Source organism: Stegodyphus dumicola, chromosome 2, assembly GCF_044657685.1.
Source record: "Stegodyphus dumicola isolate Sdum_Otavi_A_Nest chromosome 2, ASM4465768v1".
Lineage (NCBI taxonomy): Eukaryota > Metazoa > Arthropoda > Arachnida > Araneae > Eresidae > Stegodyphus > Stegodyphus dumicola.
In genome coordinates this window covers 147,176,758-147,198,282 of record NC_140769.1, presented here as the reverse complement: position 1 = coordinate 147,198,282, position 21,525 = coordinate 147,176,758, and the positions used below count along the sequence as shown (strand labels likewise).

General features: G+C 30.8%; 2 protein-coding genes across 8 annotated transcripts in view; one reads left to right on the top strand and one right to left on the bottom strand.

The window, feature by feature from the left end:
* The window catches only part of LOC118186686 (uncharacterized), a 71,564-nt gene extending 60,539 nt beyond the window's left edge, over window positions 1-11,025 (bottom strand). For 4 of the 5 annotated variants that reach the window (XR_004757814.2, XR_004757812.2, XR_004757815.2 and 1 more), the window contains exons 1-2: window positions 10,866-11,024; window positions 1,317-1,447 (exon numbers count right to left, since the gene is read on the bottom strand). Coding sequence is in view for 2 of the 5 variants with exons in the window: in XM_035356811.2 (XP_035212702.1) it covers window positions 1,317-1,424 (108 nt within the window). In the remaining 3 variants the exon portion in view is untranslated. Of the gene's footprint in view, window positions 1-1,316; window positions 1,448-10,865 lie in introns of all 5 variants that reach the window. The other variant, XM_085811220.1, reaches the window with a different exon arrangement.
* Window positions 11,026-11,349: 324 nt separating this feature from the next.
* Window positions 11,350-21,525, top strand: part of CSN1b (COP9 signalosome subunit 1b) — an 87,940-nt gene continuing 77,764 nt past the window's right edge. For 2 of the 3 annotated variants that reach the window (XM_085811217.1, XM_085811219.1), the window contains exons 1-2: window positions 11,350-11,502; window positions 18,916-19,005. In XM_085811217.1, coding sequence (XP_085667343.1) covers window positions 11,365-11,502; window positions 18,916-19,005 — 228 coding nt within the window. In that variant the 5' untranslated portion in view covers window positions 11,350-11,364. The remainder of the gene's footprint in view (window positions 11,503-18,915; window positions 19,006-21,525) is intronic. The other variant, XM_085811218.1, reaches the window with a different exon arrangement.

Sequence of the window (21,525 nt, the reverse complement as noted above, 5' to 3'; positions counted from 1 at the left end):
AGGATATAACATTGCTTCATATTTTTCAGACGTTACCTCTAAAGTCTCCAATGCTTGCGGCTGAGTCTCCAATTTATCATAAAGAATCCGCAAAGTAAAATTTTCACCAGTTTTCACTTGCGTAAAAACTACATTTAAAAGTTCACGAACATAAATTTGAATTAATAGTTCATCTTTAGCAAAATGAGATTTCAGCTGTTCAATAGCATTATAATGGTTTTCGTCAAATGGTGGAAAACTTGAAACTAAATCTCTAGCCGATGAACCTTCTTCAGTTGCTTGTAAAAGATACTGAAATTTATCATCTGCATCAATGCTATCATCATCATGAATCTTTTTAAATTGTCCCCAGAATCCTAGCCAGTTTTTAATATTCCCATCAAAATGTTTCAATTCTAACTTAGACGGAAATTTTGCTTGGTTTCATTTACTACACTGGAAATATCGCCCTTTCTTTCAGTGTTTGATAACATAAAATCAACTTCCGTTTTCATAGCAACCCACTGATTTCGATAGCTTTCCATTAAATCGATATCATTAGAAAATTCATATTCATTAAAATTTTCCATTTCAAGCCATTTTACTTTAACTTTTTCATCTAACTGAAACAATCTGTCAGCTTTATCGTTAAATATATTAAATACAGATATCAAATCAATCTTACTTACTGCTTCATCTTTTAGAACAGTGTCCACTTCTTTCAAAGAAATTGTGAAATATCGCCTAGTTGTGTTCTTTCCCGTTTTAAATTATCCATAGTCCTGCTGCATGGACGCCAGTATTTTAAAGGATTTGAAAATAACTATGGATTTAATATGAAAAAACACTTTAATTGCAGATATTTAAAAAGCAGTTATTCATACAGAAACGATAGAGCTTATTTTTAAAACATAAACAGAGTTGAGTTGTAGCTGGTATTACTCAACCAATGGCAACAGCATCAGGTGAATGAAAATAGACTCTGTTTTGAATCTATGTTAAACTCTATATCGGTCCATTTTCCACCGAAATCCGATTGACTACTTTGATTTTAAATAAAGCATTTTAATTTATGATTTGTTGCACAAATTTTAGGTGTAGCTTGGTGGCACTTAAAAACCGCCAAATCTGCAGCTGCGGTGGCGTTAATATGTAAGTACCAAAAAATTTCATGACTCTACAAGTTGATCAAATAACTCATAGTAAATAATTAAATCCTGCTTTTTAAGTTACACAGACAGAATAATAGAAAGTTTCTCTGTTTTCTTTACATTATATAGAGTTTTAATGGTCTTTTCTGCAACAATTATGATTATAAATAAAAGCAGCAAACATACTTTAGGATATGGGCTATGTGTTTCTTCTTTCAACAAGCCATATAACTGCTGAACCTTGCATCTGTACTTAGAATCAGCTACACGATGCCTCTTTCTACAAGAATCCATATTTTGCTCCCACAGTTATAACTCTAATTTAGATAGATAGAATATGATAGATATAGGTGATAGAATATGAAAGTGTTTTACAATCTGAAACAATTTATTAAAATTAACTATATTCCTTCAGCTTTCAATTTAAACGTTAATTTTTGCTTGAAATTCTGAAAACATAAGCAAAAACATTTCTGCATACATAAAACAGATAAATAACAATTTGTAAAACAGAAACTATATTACACACATAGGTACGGAAACCAATTTGAATAAAACAAAATTTCAATGACTAAATAAAAGGAATTTAAATAATTACTTTTTTAAATAGTAATTAATTAAATGTACAGATTGTTAAAACCAAATCAAAATTATTCTGCAATTAAATTTTTATACATATTTATGAATTTGATTTGCTTTTAAAATAAAAAGGAATAAATAAGATTGATATACTAAAATTAATCACTCAAAGATAACATACTTTAATTTTTATTCACAACATTTACATAAATAGCCTTTGTATACTACAGTTTACATTGCCCACATAAATTATTTATTTATACATGATTAATTACTGTTTCATATTACATAATGTATTTAAGATTTCATTATATTCATTGGACTCTTACATGCACCCTCAAGTCGCCAAATTTCTCTCCAAACATTTCTGGCAAGAAAATTACGCTGCCATATTACTATTTAAATTTTGTGTGTACATTTCGAGCTTTAAGCTTAAAATGTCTCCTAAAATGCGGTTTGAACACACAATTTAAGCTAAAAATCCGAAACAAAAACAAAAAATTTAGATAGCAAAAACGTAAAGTTTCTAACCAAAAATATTTGAAAGAATCCATGTACACAGCGATATGTTTTAACTTAAAAAAAAAAATCTACGAATTGCACAATCTAAGCAGCGAAAGAATCTACGAACTACGCACACCTCGCTTTAATAAATTAACATAACAATAAATTTCAAAGAATACCATATACATAGCGTTCTGTTTCAACTTAAAAAAACATCTACGAATTGCACAATCTAGGCACTCTGCATTAATCAACAAAATAAACTAAAATATATTTCAAACAATTCAAAAAAACAACAATAACAAAAAAAGTTCATACAAAAAAAAAAAAAAAAAAAAAAAAAAACTGAACATAACATTCTACAAAATAAGAACAAGAATAAAATAAAATGCACTTACATTGAATGAATGCTTTTTTTATAGCAAAAATACCAATTTCATGACATCACGTAATCACTATTGTATTTATATGACAGCCGGACACACTATCTAGAAAATTCATACTATGGTTCACAAATAAATGTTCGAAATATTCTTTTCCTAAATCCTTGTAAGATTTCCAGCCAACAACAGCAACAACAACAAAAAAAAAAAAAAAAAAAAAGTTGTGCAAGGCTCAATCCACTCTTTAATACACTGCATCAGCGTTTCCTTATTTCTATCATGCACAGCCACTAAAAATAATCTCCCAGACCCTCTTGCAACATAGGCCATTTCAAAATATGCACAACACGAACCAACGAGCAAATAAACCAATCCAGCAAAGGAGTATTTAACGTCAAAAGGGTTACCATACAACAAGCAATCACACCAAAAACCAGCACAGAACACATATCGCCACATTTGGTGATCTTAGGGCGCTTATCAGAGTAGAGCCTATTCAATTATTAGAATATCAGTTACGATTGAATTTTTTTAAATGTTGTAGCCTTTTTATCTTCTCCCAGTATATTAAGTTTTTAGCAAACAAATAACTTATAATTTTTCATGCAGAGGTTATGCTCTAGAAGTATAAATTTTAGGCTACCTAATTGGATTTTCAATTCATATATATACATTCACATTAATAACGATAAAATATTCGGCTGATCTTTATTGTACAAGTACCCTTGGTTTCTGTCTGAAAAAAAATCGCCAAGCGGTGTTGGTTTTTCATGAAATATGAAAGTCTGCTGAGTGAAATAGGTTTTTCGGTAACCCTAATGTTGATAATAATGGGAAAAATTGTGGATTTTTTCATTAAAAAGGGGTTATTTCTGCGAATATCGCCAACGAGTTGCGATAAATTGAGGTTTTGGCTATTTTTTGTAATATTAACCCTTTTGTCATGGATTGGGTTTTTTTATTCTTACCATTCTTTCCAACTGCTATGTTTGGATGCATGTGCATTGGTGTTCTATTTTCACGTGGGTCCCATCATTTGAATATGTCCGAGGTAAGTAAGAAGATGAATGATGATGGTTTGGATACTATTATACAGTCAAAAGTCGTTAATTCGGACACCCATAATCCGGAATGATCTATAATCCAGACCTCAAAGCTACAAACTTTCAGGGCATGCGTCGCTTTGACGCATGCCCAGAAAGTTTACCTTTACGGCTGCGAACATGCGTGTGCGCATGGGCATAATACGTTTACGCATGTGCGTTTAATGTATAACGGACGGTATAAGCTAAGCTAAAATTATCTAATTCAGTTAAAGTTGCAGATTGCGTTGTTCCTTAATCTTCGATTTGGATCCAGCTTATTATTTTTTGAAGACTGTTAGAGCAATTTTATAAAAATAAGCTTGAACTTTCGATTATGTCAAATAGAATTTCCGATATATATTTACTAATATGTAAAGGATCTACAAAGCGAAAGTATGTTTCAAAGTCCATTAAACAAAAAGTGGAATTGCTGCAAAAAATGGATAAAGGCATATCCTTCGTTTCTCTAACCATTCGGAAATATGTTTATCAATTTCACGCTGCTTTGCGGCGCGCAATGAATTGGAAGTTGATCTGTCAGCACTATCCTTATCTTCAGGGCAGATGTTTTTATTTTATTTGGCTTATAATTCCTTACTAAATGTAGTATTTCATTTTGATGTACTCCGTCTTCGATATGATTTAAATCAAATTCCTCGTCATTATAATTCGCTTCCGATAGTCAAGAAAGTGACACAGAGGTTATTGAAAACGAAAAAATTTCGATTGACAAATCAGTCGGTATTCTCGACAGAGCAATTATAGGACTTGAACAGTGGAACTTTGTAACTGAAGAAGAAATTATGTCTGTTTATAGAATTAAAGAGGAAGTATTATCACATAAAACGAAGTAACTTAAACAACTTGCATTAAAAGAAATGTTTAATAAAGTAAACAAATAAATATTAAGCTTTTTTTTTTGTAAATTTTGATACCCTTTAGATCATGATTGTTCTTTATTTCATAAATTATGGTTTCATATTTTTAATTTTATAATTTCTGCATGTCATCTTACCAGATTTAAACTGATGATCTATAATCCGGAATCGCTGAAGTCCTAACGAGTCCGGATTAACGACTTTTGACTGTACATATTTATCTGCCATTAACAGTGGATGAGCCGAAACGAACAAAAATTTAATTGAATTACTTATGTGGAGCATGGAGGAGATGGGGTGATGGGAAGCGTTAACATACGCACATGAAAAAAAGAAAAAAAAGATATGTTAAAAAATTGATGTTTCCTTTATTTATTTATCTCTGTGTGTTAATTTTGGTTAAAAGATTTGTTGTTTAATGTTTTTACGTTAGGATATAAGTATTTTTGGTTATTTATTCCTCCCTATTTGTGTACTTTTGGTTATTTGTTCGTCTCTGTGTGTTAAGACAGCAATGAATTTTTTCTGGTTAACATGATAGTTTTAAACTTTGTTTTAGCTTCCTGATTTTGTTTAAGTGAAAATAGATCTATGTGTACATGGACAAAGTTAAGGTAGTGCACAACGCCTAGTTTGTGAAATTCTCTGATGTTTTTTTAAATTAAAATAGGTCGATGTGTACATGGACATCGAGTTTGTGAAAGTCTTCGACTTCTTGTTTTGATTTTGTGTAGCAGGCAGAAGGATCGGCTCCATCTTGAAATTGGTGCTGATCTTTCCTTTTGCTGATCATGTCATCAAAAAAGAAACGATTTGCCAATGGGTACCATAGAGTAAATTTTAACCAAATATTCAGTGAGAAAAGTTTTTAGGTGCCATAAGAATGCATGGAAAATACGTCATAGTCATGCCAATTTCACTGTTACTCTTTTGAAAATAATAGATGAAACCTTTTGCAGTACAATTTACAGTCAAGTTTTTTTAAAGAGGCTAGATGTAGGAACAAACAACAGGAAAATAAAGTAAGTTACCTTTCTTAGAAATGTGCTTCAGGAGTGTGAGGTACCTGTTTGTCTTTTTGCATCACTTAAAATTTTTTAATGAACACTCTTCTACCAAGCCAACTATGGCTTACAAATATTTTCATAGGAAAAATAGAAACTTATGATAGCAGTTAGCCAAACTGGCCTTTCAAACTAACAAAAGTTCATGTTACAGTAAAATATTTGACATTAGAGCTGTTACTGATTCTGTACATATCTTGTATGTGGATAACTGGTACACAGAATGCAAAATACCTGAAGAAACCTTGTAAACTAAATTTAAGATAGTCAGAGCACTAAGGCTGCTATCACACATCGGTTTGTTTTGGAACAACTGTTTGGAACAATTTTTCTGCTTTGTCACAACAGTCAATCATCATAGATCGCTTTGGGGTTAACACAGGAGAAACTGGTTCCTCATTATAAACAAGCTGATAACTGATTGGTTGAAAACCAACAACTTACAATTTTTTTGGAAAGGAAGGAAAAAGTCGCATGTCTTTCTTTTAATAGTAAACCAGGCAGAAAAATTACCCAAAACATTTGTTCGTGTGAAACAAATGCCCGTAGGATATGGGCGCAATCAGACCTTTTTGTAAGTCTAATAAAGCACTCTGTCTATTCTTAACAGCAGTACTTTGAAAGGTTTGCAAAATGTTTGTAAATCACACTCTATAATAACCACCAATTCTGCATTAATCATGAATAAAAAGAATTTGTAATAGCTATTTTATTCTGATGTTTGTATGGTATTTATTTCATATCTGCTATTCCTTTAATCAAGATAACTCTTGTTCATCTATTGTTATTTTTCTGTTGTCATTTTATGCCAGCATTGATAGCAACAGCATAAAATGATGATAGAAAGACGACGATAAATGAATTATATGAGAATTTTCTTTCAAAATAATTATTGAATTGTTGTAAAATAATTCATAAAACAACAGATTCTATGCATGACAAATTTTATTTGAATATTTTTGATATCATAAACTAAAATATTATTCTTTCTATTGAAATCACCATCTAAAGACAAATTTGACAAAAAAAAAAAAAAAAAAAAAAAGCAATAACAAGAGTTAATAAAATACCTCTTTTCTGTCTTTTCCCAATATATTTGTATCGTTTACATATTAAATATTGAAGACTAAAATGTGGTATAAATATTTAATTATTATAAAGTACTGGAAGGCATCTGCCTTAACAAGATTCCCATTGTAGAAGAATTTTAGAAACAATTACTTGTATTTATATTACACATAACCAAAAAAATATGAAAAATTCATACAGTGAATTTGTTTACACCCAATACAAACTACCACTTTTCAGTGGCTTTATTCATTATAAAGCAAATAATTAATAGCTTCTGTTCAATTCAAGATCATTTACACAACACCATTCTTTACTTTTTATTACGATACTTATTATGCAGCTGTCAAACTAAATTCACTAATTTTAAATTAATACATTAATGCATTGCTTGTAATTTAATTGCTTTCAAAAACAAGATACATGTTTACAATGCCAAATTTGATTTTAAAAAAGACCTCAAGTTACCAATATCTGAAAACTTAATAACCCTATCTATAACATGTGTAAATTTCAAATACTGTTTAAAATATATTCAATGGCTACATTAACAAGCATCAAATATATTTTTTCAATAATTATCAAAAAAGTTTATGTTTTTCTTTTAAAGTTAATATTTTACAAATCTAATTAATCATTAAAAGTATTTATTATTTAAGACACTTTCTTAAAAAAATAATTAATCTCTAATATACAATAATCAGGAACATTTATTAGAGACACAAAGAATGAAATGGAATTTATCTAATAATGATAAATATGAAAATTTTAAATCAAAATACATAATGAAACTGAATAAATTAAGAACAAAATACGACAAGAGTACAGAAAATGCAAAACCTTATTGCTATCTCTGTCTTCAAACATAACTGTAGTTAACAGTTTTTAAATAATACACTAACAGAAATATTTCTTTATTAAAGTCTCAATTTCAATTCATAACATAAAATGAGTTAATAAAATGGTGCTACTTTGGTAGACGGTTGCACGGATTTTGGCGATTTTCCTTTGGCGAGTAATACAACTTATGGTAAACCCATTGCTGGATAAGTTATTTATGGTAACCGATACTTTGTTGTCATTTTATTTAAAAAATAATGTGTTTTATTGTGCATATATTCTGTGTTTAAAATATTATTTATGGCTTTTAAATATTAAAAATCAATTTAATTTTGCATTTTTATTTGAAATAAAAATTTTATTGTTTATCATATTTTATGAAATTTTATGTTGTGGATGATGTAATCAATGACGTCACCTTACTTTAAAAGTAATTCGTTTTAATATGTATAAATTTAATCTAATGTTTTAAACATTATTTATGGCTCTTAAATATTAAAATACAATTTAATTTTGCATTTTTTAAAAGAATGATTTTATTATGTATGAATTTTTAAATAATTTTAATTCTAGCCGTGATGTAATAAGCTCTCTGATTGGTTATAGAATATTTGTGCATTAACGAGCTGTAATCAGCTCCCTGATTGGTTACTGACAATTTGTGCATTTCCGCGCCGTTTTAAAATTTAATTTATATCTTCGAATTCCTTCAAAGATGTTATCTAAATTATGATTCTGATTTTTTATTGTGGTACTTATCAGTAAAGAATAGGTTAAACATTCAAAAAAATGTAAGTACATATTTTTCTTTTATTTTATAATTGTATACTTCAATTTTTGTTAAAAAAATTAATACACTATTTTCAGAAATTGCTGAGATAATTATTGTCCATATGTTTTAATGTTAATTATATTCTATATAACATATTTTAAAGTATTTGAATTTAATAATATTCTAATTCTTTTAAATGTTGGTATGATGGTTTTTAATTCGATATTCAATTTCAGTAATATTTTAATCTAATTAAACGTTGGCCCAATGTTTTTATAGCGGTGTTTTTATTCTCTTCTTTGCTATATGAAAGTAATAATAACCTTACTTTAGTATTTTATACTCATAGTAAATGTATTTATTTACACTTGCCTGCCATCTTAAAAAACGACATTTTCAACAAAAAATTAATCCATTACTTTTAACGATATTTATTTATTTATTTTTTAAGTTTCGAATACTTTACTATGCATAAAAACAGCGTTTTTCAAGATGGCCGACGTTTTTAAAAACCGCGCCAACGTAAACCGCCAAAAATCCGTGCAACCGTCTATCAAAGTAGCACCAATAAAATTATTGTGTGAATTTATTGTGTTTGTTATTTAAAAAATTGTATTTTAATTGACCTAACATCTTGCGTGCATATATATATATATATTTCGAAAGTGTTGGTTTGGTTTAGTTGAAAGAAAACGAAATCAGGCTAAGTGATGAGAAGTGAAGCATTAGTCCCTTGTCTTCAAAGGAAAATAAAGTCTATCCTTTTATTCCCAACGATATTCATTCCCTTTCAATCCTTTCTTTTGAAATTTTGGTACTATTCGGTTTCGAGGGCCGTAAAAAATCGCCAAACTATTGTTGATGCCAAAGCTGCCAAAAATAATTGCGGCAAGAAAGGAAGTATAATAGTAAATAACTATCTAAGATTGATGTTTTAATTTAGAATGAATACTTTTTTATTATTATAATTTATATAAAAAAGGCTAAACATGACTGAATGGAAGCAAAAGAGTAAATAACTATTTCAGATCATTATTATAATTTATTTATAATTTATATAAAAATTGCTAAACATAACTGAATGAATGTCTGCATCGCTATTTCGTTACCGACTTATCGCTAAAGCATAATTTCATCTCGTTGGTTGTTCAAACGTAATTCTCTATGATGAATGATGCCTTTTCTTTGAAAACATTCTCGTTAAAGTGCAGAATTGCCCACTTATTTGTTTGCCGCTTTTTACAAGGCTAAAAAAATTGGATTTTTGTCAATTTTCTTTGACATTTCAAGTGAAAATAGGTCGATGTGTACATGGATAAAGTCAAGGGAATGCACAATGCCATTTTTGTGCAATTCTGGGATGTTTTTTTTAAGTGAAAATAGGTTGATGTGTACATGGATACCGAGTATGTGCAATTCTTAAAAACGTGTCAAACAGTGGGTGATTCTGCACTTTGCCCAAAATTCTATTGCCGACTTTTCGTCATGGGCAATTCCCAAATTGTTAAATCCATAGGATATTAAAAAAGGATTTAAAATCAAAAAAAAAAAAGGATTTAAAAATTAAACTAGTATTTCAATGGCGTCTTAAGAAATATAGAACTATATAAACTTACGCAATCTGAAATCAGCGGGTACGCTAGATTTGGCACTTTTGCGCATATATTTTCGCTGCAATTTTTTACGGTCCTCAAAACGGAATAGTACCGAAATTTTTATTGGCTTTAGTGTAGAATTGCGTGCCGCTTCGATTGGCGACATTTTTTTTTTTTTACATTTTGGCGATGAAACCTCATTTCTGGTTACCACGATAGTTTTAACTTCGTTTTAGCTTCCCGATTTTATTTAAATGAAAATAGATCGATGTGTACATGGACATATATAAGGCAGTGCGCAATGCCTAGTTTGTGCAATTCTAGGATGTTTTTTTAAGTAAAAACAGATCGACGTGTACATGGATACAGATCTTATGCAATTCTTCGACTTCTTATTTTGCTTTTGAGTAGCGGCCATCTTGAAATTGTGACTTCCTGGCGCCGACCTTGGCGTCAAAAAAGAATCGCCAATAAACAAGGGGCACCCAATTGTAAACTTTTACCTTTTTATTAATTATAATTTCCTTTTTTAAATATATGTGCAAAAAGTTACCAAAGTGATTATATTTAACAGATAATTAATTATAATTATTAATTCTTAATATGGCTTTATCTGACATTGCATCATTAAATATGTAAAAAAGACTCACAGCAGCTCATCTGAACAATGGCTTCAATGTGTCCAGGTAGAAGTTTCAAATTTTATCCGGAGAAAAATAATGAAATTAGATTTCGACGCACATCGACAAATTTAAGTTTTAATCTTACTTTATTATGAATTTTGCCCTTATTTCAGTCAATGTTATTGTAGCCTACAACTCAAAATATCCCATTATTTTATTTAAAAATAAAACAATATCTCGCGCAAATATGCTGTGAAAACTATATCCACCATAAGAGTCACACTTTTAAAATAAAAAGATTAATACAGAAAATTAGTTTTTAACTATTTAGTAATAGAACTTACTTAGATAAGAAAATGAAGCAAAATAAATATGAACCAATTCGAAAATTTTTCTTTCAAAAGCAGTACAGAAATTTCAAGAAATTAGTGAGTTCAGAAGAAACAGAGTTCAAATAAGAATTTTCTCAAACTAAGCGCGAAACCAAAATTAATATCTGTAATATTATGGTTGCCAACATATCATTAAAAATATTCCTATAAAAAGAAGCGTCTTTAAATTCACTACTTACATTGTGTTGAAATAAATATTTAATCGTAGTTTTTGATATTTCTTGCATGCAGAATTTGACACTTTATTCTCAAAAATTGTTCGAAGATACTGCGCTATTTTTAAGTTTTTCATTTTTTTAACTGACAAAAGGTTTTGTACATTTTTCCCACGGTGTGCATTAAATAAATTTTATTCTGTTTTCTAACAGTGAATTGATGCTCATCTGTTTCTCAGAATCTAGAGTGTATTTTCAGCAGATAATGTCTTTAATTTAAGCACATAATTAATTTAATGGTTAATGGCAACAGAAATGAAGAGGTGGGATTAACTTTCTGTGAGAAGCATCATTGCAAAGCTGTAACAGCTTTGGGATCATTGTTTGTTTCCAAGATGCCGCTGCCGGTACAAGTTTCTCTTGGGCTCTTTCAGGTATAAACTGTTTTGAATAGTAGGTAAAAATATTGTTTCCCTGAAATAAAATGTCTGTTGCAGTCAGGATTGTTTTGATTTTTATGTATCAGTGAGTTTCATTATTGCGTAGAATTATGATTAAGATGAAATCACGTATTTACATTTATTTCTCTTTCTTCGTGAAATAGCTTAAAAGTGTTGTGTCATAGAAGCGTGAAGAATTATCGTATTGACTAAATCTTTAGTAGTTTAGCACCTTCTGTCACTAAATTTAATTATAGTTCTCTTCGTGGAATATAGATTGCGAGCTAAGAACAATTTTGTAAGCTGAATATTCCACGTTTTGAAATGATATGATATGCTCAGACGTAAGAATTACGAAATATTGTTGAAATCTAAAGATTTATACAAAAGCTCTTTTTAGCAGAGAGGCAATATGGGATGTGACAGGGAAAAAAAATTTAATCAATAAATAATAAGATAAATATTGTATTCACACTCGATATTACTGTGCCATAGTGTGTCTGTTGTTCCATTGAGATATGTACAAATTAAAAGATGTTAATTTGACTGGGGAAAATATATTTCAGGGTACCCCTTGGCAAAAATTGGCCAGTTTTTTTGGCATTATTATTATTTACATGCTGCAATAAAACCTAATTAAAACATAACAAAATTATAATTACAATAAAATGCACTTTAAATCAAAATAAAACAAGTGAATAACATAAAAAGAGATACATGTTATCTAATCTGTGCAGTATAAATACCTTATTTAAAAATTTCTGTGCCTTCAGTGTGTTGCACACAGGATTCCTTAACAGCGTTCAAAAACTGTTTACAATTAACTGAACTAGAATCTGTATACTGCCGTAGCCAGATAACTTCACAAAAGTAAAAATCAAAATTATCCTCCAGACTGTCAGTGGCATTTCTTTTGAAAATCCCTTTTTATTACACCTCCCATACCTTCCATAGTGTTGATATGAGCTCTGGTTTCCAAATCTTTAAATGTCGCTGCTTAATTTACTGAGAGGTGAATGAAGCCCTTTAAATCCTCATTTACACATCAGCTAATCAATGTTTTCTTTCCCATTTGTTCTAAAGCATACAGAAACTTCAGGTTAATCATACCACTAGCAGGCATTTTACAGTGTAAAGAACAAAATAAGCAACATACTTCCTAACCAACATCCAACGCATAAATAAGCCTCGAGAAATATTTAGTTGATCTTTGGATTATGGAAACTTGGCGAAAATTTGGCGACCAACTCTGCTACAGCAACCCTCTATTTTTTTTTCGCCACCATTTTGTCTTCACAAAGTAAAGACATGTTTCTTTTCTTTTTATTTACTCAACACTTTTTCCAACAATCTACTAGCCGAATTACACTTATGCTAGAAATTTTATGTAACAAAACTGCTTAATCATGACAAATATTAACTGCAAAATTGGGAAAAAGTGCACAATCGCAAACTCCTTGCGCGTTTTTCAGAATAGCACATACACATAAACCATTTACACGTCGACTTATTTTTACTTAAAAAAAATCCCAGAATTGCAAAAAAATGGCATTGCACACACTATTAACTTTATCCATCTACACTGCTATTTTCTCATAAATTACAAAAATGCAGGAAAATTTTCTTAATCTTTAAACTTGATAAAAAGCACATATATGAAATTAAATGATCGCGAAAAAGTACATACCCTTTCCAAGGATGAACATTTCCACGTATAAAATAAATAAAATATCCAAAAACTTTTACCTTTAAATTATCTATTATATTATAAATGTGACTAACGAATTTATACGCAAACATTAAAAATAGTTACAAATACTTAGTGTCAAATATTTAAATTATTTCCATACACGTTTACTTCAACTGAAACGTATACCAAATTCCTACAAACATAAAATTCACAAAATAACTATCATTTAATTAAAATATCACTAAGCCATGTACACGTCGACTTATTTTTACTTAAAAAAACATCCCAGAATTGCACAAAAATGGCATTGCGCACACTCTTCACTATATCCATTGACACGGCTTTTTTCTCATAAATTAGAAAAATTTCACGAAAATGCATCAAAATACTCAACGTATACTACTCAAACGTATTCCAAAATATTACAAATTTATAACTCACAAAATCATGATCATTAAATTAAAATATAATTAAATTAAAAAACACTACTTAAAATATAAATAAGCACATACATTAAATTAATAAAAATTAGATTACAATCCTAATTACTTTAAACTAAATCATTGCTAATAACAATTTTCCAATAATACTACATTAATTTATTTACTCCTTACATTTAGAACAATGCATAAAAATAATATCCTCAAATGATTAAAAATGCTAACTTACCTAATCTTCTTCAGAACCTTCATTACGTGGCTGCAGTACTATTGCTAATTTCTAAATCCGAAATCCAGTAGTCAACTGGAAGTCTATTCACCAAGTAATAAGAAATTAATAAAATTTCACCTATACTCAAACTACTTTCAGCAAACCACGTACCCTTCCTTACACTGCGTTTCACAAAATGTCCATTTTCACCAGATTTCTTGCACCGCCATTTAAACTTAACTGTAATATTCTTCCTTTCACACAATCTCAACTTATTATTATTATCACATAAACGCATTAAAAATTTAGAATTCACTTTACATAGCGCCATGCAATCTGAAAATTAATCAACACTATTTCACACAACACACAATGAAGCTAATACAAAATAATTTTTCCAGATTAACCCCCTTTTCCGATTAAAGAACTGTAATTCGTCCATTAATGTCACATGACATATCTCATGATCTCTCATTTCCCTCACACAAAATAATGCGTAATCGGAACAGTACTTCTCACATTATTACCAAAGTCCTTGGTACCTTATTACCTTTACCACATTACTACCTTTATCGCCTCCAAAATGTCGCCAAACTACCTGTTACCATATTCCAAAGATCAGCCAAATATTTTCCCAACAGTCAAAATCGCTGCAGTCGCGCATTATAACCACGTCATAATAGGGTTTCCATAACAGTCAATGCAAAATACTCAGGTTACCATAAATAAAACAACAACTTGGGGTACCCTAAAATATAGATTATCCATTTGACTGCTACACATATTCCTGCAGTAATGCTGCATCTTTCCAAAGTGCTGTCCTTTCCAAGTGTCTGTCAAATAAATGTTTTAACTCATTTTCATTTCCATTATGACTTTTTTTTTTTTTTTTTTTTTTTTTTTTTTTTATGTTATACATGAGGAAAGACTACCATTTTTAGTTCTTTTTATAAAAAAAATATTTGTAGAAAGAGATATCAAATCAGGTATATACAGGATTTTAAGAATTTAAAAAAAAATTAATTTAATGTCTTTGTTAGTTCAAACTGCAAAATAATGATGTGAAAAGTATGTAACAATTCAGTTGCTGAACAAAATTGACATGAAGGAAAAACACTGTTTATTTGTTACTGCAAATTAAATTCATAAACAAGGTAGGGAAAAAAAGTATCCAGCAAAAAAAGGGGGTGGCTTTTGTTACATGCACATTCATCTATAACACTTGATTAAAAAAAAAAAAAAAAACATTGTGCATGGGTATAACCTGTTTTTAGTCAATGATACAACTATGTATCAAATTTAGAAAATATTAAAATGGAAAATAAATTCTAAAAATTAACAAGTTTGGTTTAAAAAAATACCGTAATTTCGCGCGTATAGTCCTCAGACTATCTGCGTTTAAAATGCGAATTTTTGAAGCTGCGGACTATGCACCAGTGCAGATAATACGCTGGTTGTTCACAGTTAAAATCGTTGAAATTTAAAAAACATGCTGTCGTGAACTGCCGATGATCAAATATAAAAAAAGCGCGAGATTCCAAGAAAATATTCGTATGTATCGTATCGATAGTAAACCATAGAGCATGGTGCAGAACGAATGAATAGTAGCACGTAGAGCTCCTAAAATTCAGGCTGGCGCATCAAACGATGCCAGGATATGAGCACTCACTTAGCACAACTAGAGTCTTGTATCCCAGTATCCTTCGCACTGCTTTAGCGCAATTGCCGGGAGGGGGAAAAGTAGTTGATGCGTCAGCTTGGTTTTTAGGAGCCTTAGTAGCAAGTACGTGGAGTACGAAAAAAAAGCATGATTCGTTTACTTATAGCGTGGTTTGGCACTACCAAGTGAGTGGGGTCGAAGGTCACATTTCATTACCACTTATCACGAGGATAGCACGTTGCACAGTATTTTGTCTTTCATCTTCGATAACGTTGATGAAACATCGCCGGAGTTTTACTGCCAAGTTTAAACTCAAGGTAGTTGAGAAAGCTGAAAAAGATGGAAATAGAGAAGTGGGCCGTTATTTTGAGGTGGACGAGAAAGCGGTGAGAAATTGGCGCAAACAAAAGGATGTGTTAAAAAGCATGGGAAAAAAGCGATCCAATCGGCACGGAAAAGTAAAATGGACAGCTTTAGAGGAAAATTTACTGAGATGGGTTCTCGACCAAAGAAATGCCGGAGGCTCTATTTCGACAGTTAAAATCAGTCTCCAAGCGAAGTCCATAGCAGAAGAGATGCAGAAATAGAATTTCAAGGGAGGAATAATAGGGTTTACCGCTTCATGCGTCGTAAAAACTTGAGAGTTTGCAGCAGAACAACAATGTGTCAGGCTGTTATGGACGACATAGATGAAAAAAAAGCTTCTTTCCTTCAGTTTACAAGGAAAGTTATTGCAGAAGGGAAGTATTTCCTAAAAAATATTATAAATATGGACAAAGTTCCATTAACATTTGATTGCCCACCGAATCGCACCTTCGATACCTGTGGAGTGAAAACAATATCAATAACAACAACTGGTCAAGAAAAGACCTAATTCACAGTGATGCTCACCTGCTGTGCTGACGGCACAATGTTGAAGCCGCTCTTATACATCTTTAAGAGAAAAACAATTCCCAAGGAAAATTTTTCTCGAAGCGTCGTAATACGGTGCAATGAAAAGGGTTGGTGCAACGAGGACATTATGCTCGATTGGTTTCAAGAAGTTTGGAAGAAGAGAGAAGGTGCCTTTTTCAATTCCAAATAAGTACTAATTATGGATTCCATGAGGGCACACATAAAAGACAGTATAAAGGCGGAAGCTAAAAAAAAAAAACATTGGTGCTGAACTTAGCGTTATTCCAGGTGGTTTAACAAAAATCCTGCAACCTCTGGATATTAGTGTGAACAAAAGTTTCAAGTCCCACGTATGTGCTTGCTGGGAGATCTGGATGTCGGAAAGTTTACATACTTTCACAGAAGGAGGAAATATGAGATGCGCTTCATACACTGAAGTTGCCGAATGGGTCGATAAATCCTGGAAAAGTGTTAAAGTGTCAGCCATCCGATCGGGATTTATAAAAGCCAGGATTGTTAGTGAAAGTGAGGAAATCACTGACAGTGAAGATAGTGATGCTGAAAATGAACTTTCGGACACTCTTCCCGAAAATATATTAGAACTGTTTAATTCTGATACCGATGAATCGGACTTTGAAGGTTTTCAGATGGTGCAATCATTTAGTGACATTTGTTTAAGTTAATATTTTTATCTACTAACATTAGTCCCCTAGCAGTAACTAAGTTACGATAAAAAAATGTGGTGGGAAAATCACTGCTACATAAATGTCAACTTATTAGTTGATATTTTTTTCACAGTCATGGATTATAGATATGAAATCTGTATAAAGAAACTTTTTTAAAAGAATAATAACACGCTGCTAAAGCTATCAGCTGTCAACACAAAATTGTTTTTTAATTTTTTAAAAAATTTCTGTGTTATCATCAGGTCATTGGCATGCAGAGTTCAAATCTGGTGTGCTCAACATCTAATGATATTTGCTCAAGTTAATATTTACCTGCCGATATGAACTAAATTGTGATGCTTAAAAAAAATCTCCTGCAGGTAGGAGAATCACTGCCACATAAATTTCCACTTATTAGTTAATATTACTATTTCACAGAAATAGATTCTTTCACAAGTTCTCGCATTATTAATTGCCTAAACCACACAAGAAATATTTTCTAGGAATATTAATGTTAGCGACATCCTCGATTTCAGAATACCATATCAAGAACTTCCTTCTCAGCTCATCATTTACTCCAGAATTCTGATCACAACCAGATTCCCATAATTCTTGCATCATAAACTTAGCTCTAATTACGTATGCAGAAATTAATCCAATCGGATCAGAAATTTTGGCTACAATTTGCAAAATGAGTTTTTTTTTCGTTATTGTTTGTTCATTGAGCAATACTATGAATTGTGTTACATATAAACTTAAATTTTCTTGATCCGTATCCGAATTCAAGCCTAAAATTTTTGAGGGTTTTTTATTAAAATTATTTTTCTCAATATCGATACCCTTTTTGATCCATAGTTTTCTTAAAATTCCAGAATTGCTTTTCATTTTACAAAGCTGCATGTTTGATTCTTTCAGAATATTCACTGCAGTAGTTGGATAAAATGTTTTATCATTTTCGGCCCCATGCAGGTCATCTACATACAAGAATATATCTAACCTTTCTACAACATCACTATGTTCCTCTTTATATTTCTTTATATGATATATAATAGTTGCCAGAAGCATGAAAGGTGATTGACAAGTTCCAAAAGCAATAGTGACGTTTTGTATATTTGAAATGGCGAATTTTCATCATTACCAAACTAAATAAATTTTAAATAATTTTTCGAATCTTCATCAAGCAGAATAGAATGAAACACACCTTTTACAACTGCCCCAGAAGCTATCTTGTGTAAATGAAATTTTAAAATATCTAATAAATTGCTATACAATTTAGGTCCTTGACTTAGACATTCGTTTAGAGATTTAGCACCTTGTCTTTAGACAAACAGTCGTAGACGTTGTAGTAGTTGCCTTGTCAGGGCGAATTACAGAACTTTGCGGCGCAAAATAGTAATCCCTCTCAAGTTCGCAATTAACAGCATTAGAACATTTTTCAGCTATTCCTATCTCTAATTGTTCATTAATTAATTTCTTGTATTCACTAAATAACCATTTATTATGTTTCAGTTTGTTTTTTAGTTTAAAAAACTTCTGCTTAGCAATTAGGAAATTATTTTTAAGCTCCAATTTTCTTTCGTTAAATAATAATTTAACATAGCAAAACCAGTTTGTAAATAACAGAACTATTTTCTATCTATTAACTAATCATATGCAGTCACTGGAATATAATAAAGTGTTGCATGAAATTAAAAAAAAAAAAAGTTAATGCATAAAAATTACCAATGTCTATCAAGTATAGTATTTTAATAATATTTGTTTTCTTACATTTATTATTCAAAAGTTAATTTGAAAATAAATTATGCTACAGTTCTTGATTTCTAATACACTGAAATATTTTGCTGTAGAGTTCCGTAGAACCAATGCAAGTTGATGCACCTCCGGATGAAAATGATACTTCAGAGGAAGAAGTGTACATTGTGGAAAATCCTACTTTGGTAAGTTAAATAATGAAAAATTTTCAGTAGAAATACCATGCATTCACTAAAAATTTTTTGCGTAGAACTAGATTGTGAAAAAGAGTTTCTTTGCTTCCATTTTGTTAAAATATATAATACTGTATTGCTTACTTGAAATGTTAAAAATTTAAGCTTTTCCGAGTTTTTCTTTGCCTCCCCTCCTAACCAATGTTATTGAAACTTTGAAAATTTTTAGTTGTTTAGTTATTATAGTAGTGGGTATTTTCTTTCTGATAACGCACACCCCCACTGAGAAATAACAAGGGTATACGAAACCCTTTATTTTTCTATTTTTACAGAGCTTTCCGGAACTTCGGAATACAGAGACCAACCACTTGTGGTCTGAACGTAAGAATATAAAATACTAACTAAAACTCTAACTAAACTAACTTTGGATTAATATACAAGTGCCTACTTTAAGATTGGCCAGAAATTAACAAAAAGCCGTATGTAGTACAGAGAGCTGCTAAAACCACGATACGTTTAAAATTATCACGAGGATTATACCTCTGGCCTTAAAGGCAACCAGCAACCGAGTAAAACTACTATGGCAAGCGGCCTGCTTCTTATAACTCCTTCCTCTCTCTTGCTTGGCAAAAAGCCACAACTTAAGTACTTGGCGTTAACAAGACAAATTTGCATAAATAAGTTAAAAGCTTTTAATTCTGGCCGGAAGTAGAAAATAAGAAGTGATAGTAAAGATTAAAAATAAAATAAACGTTAGTAAAACTTAGGATCCTTACAGTATATACAATGATTTGTTTTCACTTCGAATTCAGGCTCACCAGCAGCCGAGCGGTAAAGTCGCTGAACACTGGTAGTTCGGTCCAAGGTTCGAATGCTGCGAACGGGCTGGCTGCATGGGTGTTTTCGTGGTTTTCCCCATGTGTAACGTGTATACGAGCCAGTTTCCCTTAGAAAGTCCTCCACGAAGGCATCCCTCCCCTTAGGCAGATAGCCCTAGTGTGCTTTGCTATAATTAAATACACCACACACCACACTTCGAATTCAAAGACTATTCGAGGAAGAAGAATTCTCAAAAAGAATTTGAGAAGTATATAAACTTGCTAGCTGTGCAGTTTACTATTATGCACCAGCCACAGTCTCACCAAAATTTATAGCTAAAGTTGCCGAAAAAGAATAAAAAAGTCACATGCAGTATGAGAGATCATGTGATTCTTTTAGTGGCATCATCTCATTTGACCTCCAACATCATTACAAAATCTGTCTCTGTGCTGTAAGTTATGAACTGTAATTCAATTCTTGGCTGTTTTAATATGTATATGAGTTTTGATAAGTCTGTTTGAACTGGTTTTTTTTTTTTTTTTTTTTTTTTAAGTTGTCAGTTTATTTATTTATTTATTTATTTTTATTCACTGCTTCTTACTTTATTATGTTCTCCCATTATTAAATTTGTTTATGTTGATGTTTAGAAATCTGGTTTTACTTTAGTTTTTAAGTCTCCAGCTTCAAGGAGTTCTAAAAATTACATCAGTATTTCATTTTTAATTGTAATAACATAAACATAAGCATATGTGCTTACTACATGAAATGTCTGTAGATTCATCCAGTATTTGAGAAAATAATGATTTGTTAATTTCAGTTGCTTGTTCTTTGAGCAATCCAGATGAAATAACCTTATAGATGAGATGCATTTCATTATGTGTGAATATAAAATCTCAAATGAGGAATTTAGTGACATTTCTTTTTTAAAAATTTCTCTCGTTGAGTTAGTAGATTCTATTAATGCATGGCAAGCATTAAATAATGGAAACCGTTTCAGCTTGGATTGATTTATGCTGTTCTGAGAGTAGTGATAATGAGGGATCTGAAAGCTCAGCTGATCTAATTCAAGTTTGGGGAAATTGTGTAAAATGGATATAGAAACCCTCCTCCAACACCACCACCGCGATTTCCTTTCGCAGCAAATTTACTTCTTTCAAATTTATCTCCTGTAAAATGTTCTTTCTAATTTGGCAGTTTCGTCAGAAAAAAGCCAACTTTAAGTAAAAATGCTTGAATTTTGCCGTAATTAAAATTTACCTTAAATTAATAAATGCAATACTTGTAGCACTTTCGACTGCTGATTTGAATTCATGTGATCAATGAAATTATAAAATTGCTTATAAAAATATGCTTCTTTTTGGTTACAATATGTCAAGAAAATAAAACAGTTAAGTGCAGTTACGTTCTACGGTGTCTACAGTCTTGGAATTGCCAGTTGTAAATTTTTTGTAATTCTAAATATATCATTACTTTATATAAATGCATTTAAATAGATACATTGTTTTAACATGTTCACGCTTTACGATGAAGTTAAAAAAAATTGAAAAAGGACCCAAGGAATTGACAAGTGGTAGACAATATGAAAAATTACATGATCTGGTCATACTGACTGGCCAAAACAGACCTGTCTTTGCCTTATTTATTCATAATTTTTCAGCAAATGTACAAATAATCCGAAAGTAATGAAGATTTTCTTTGCTTATTATGATAAAA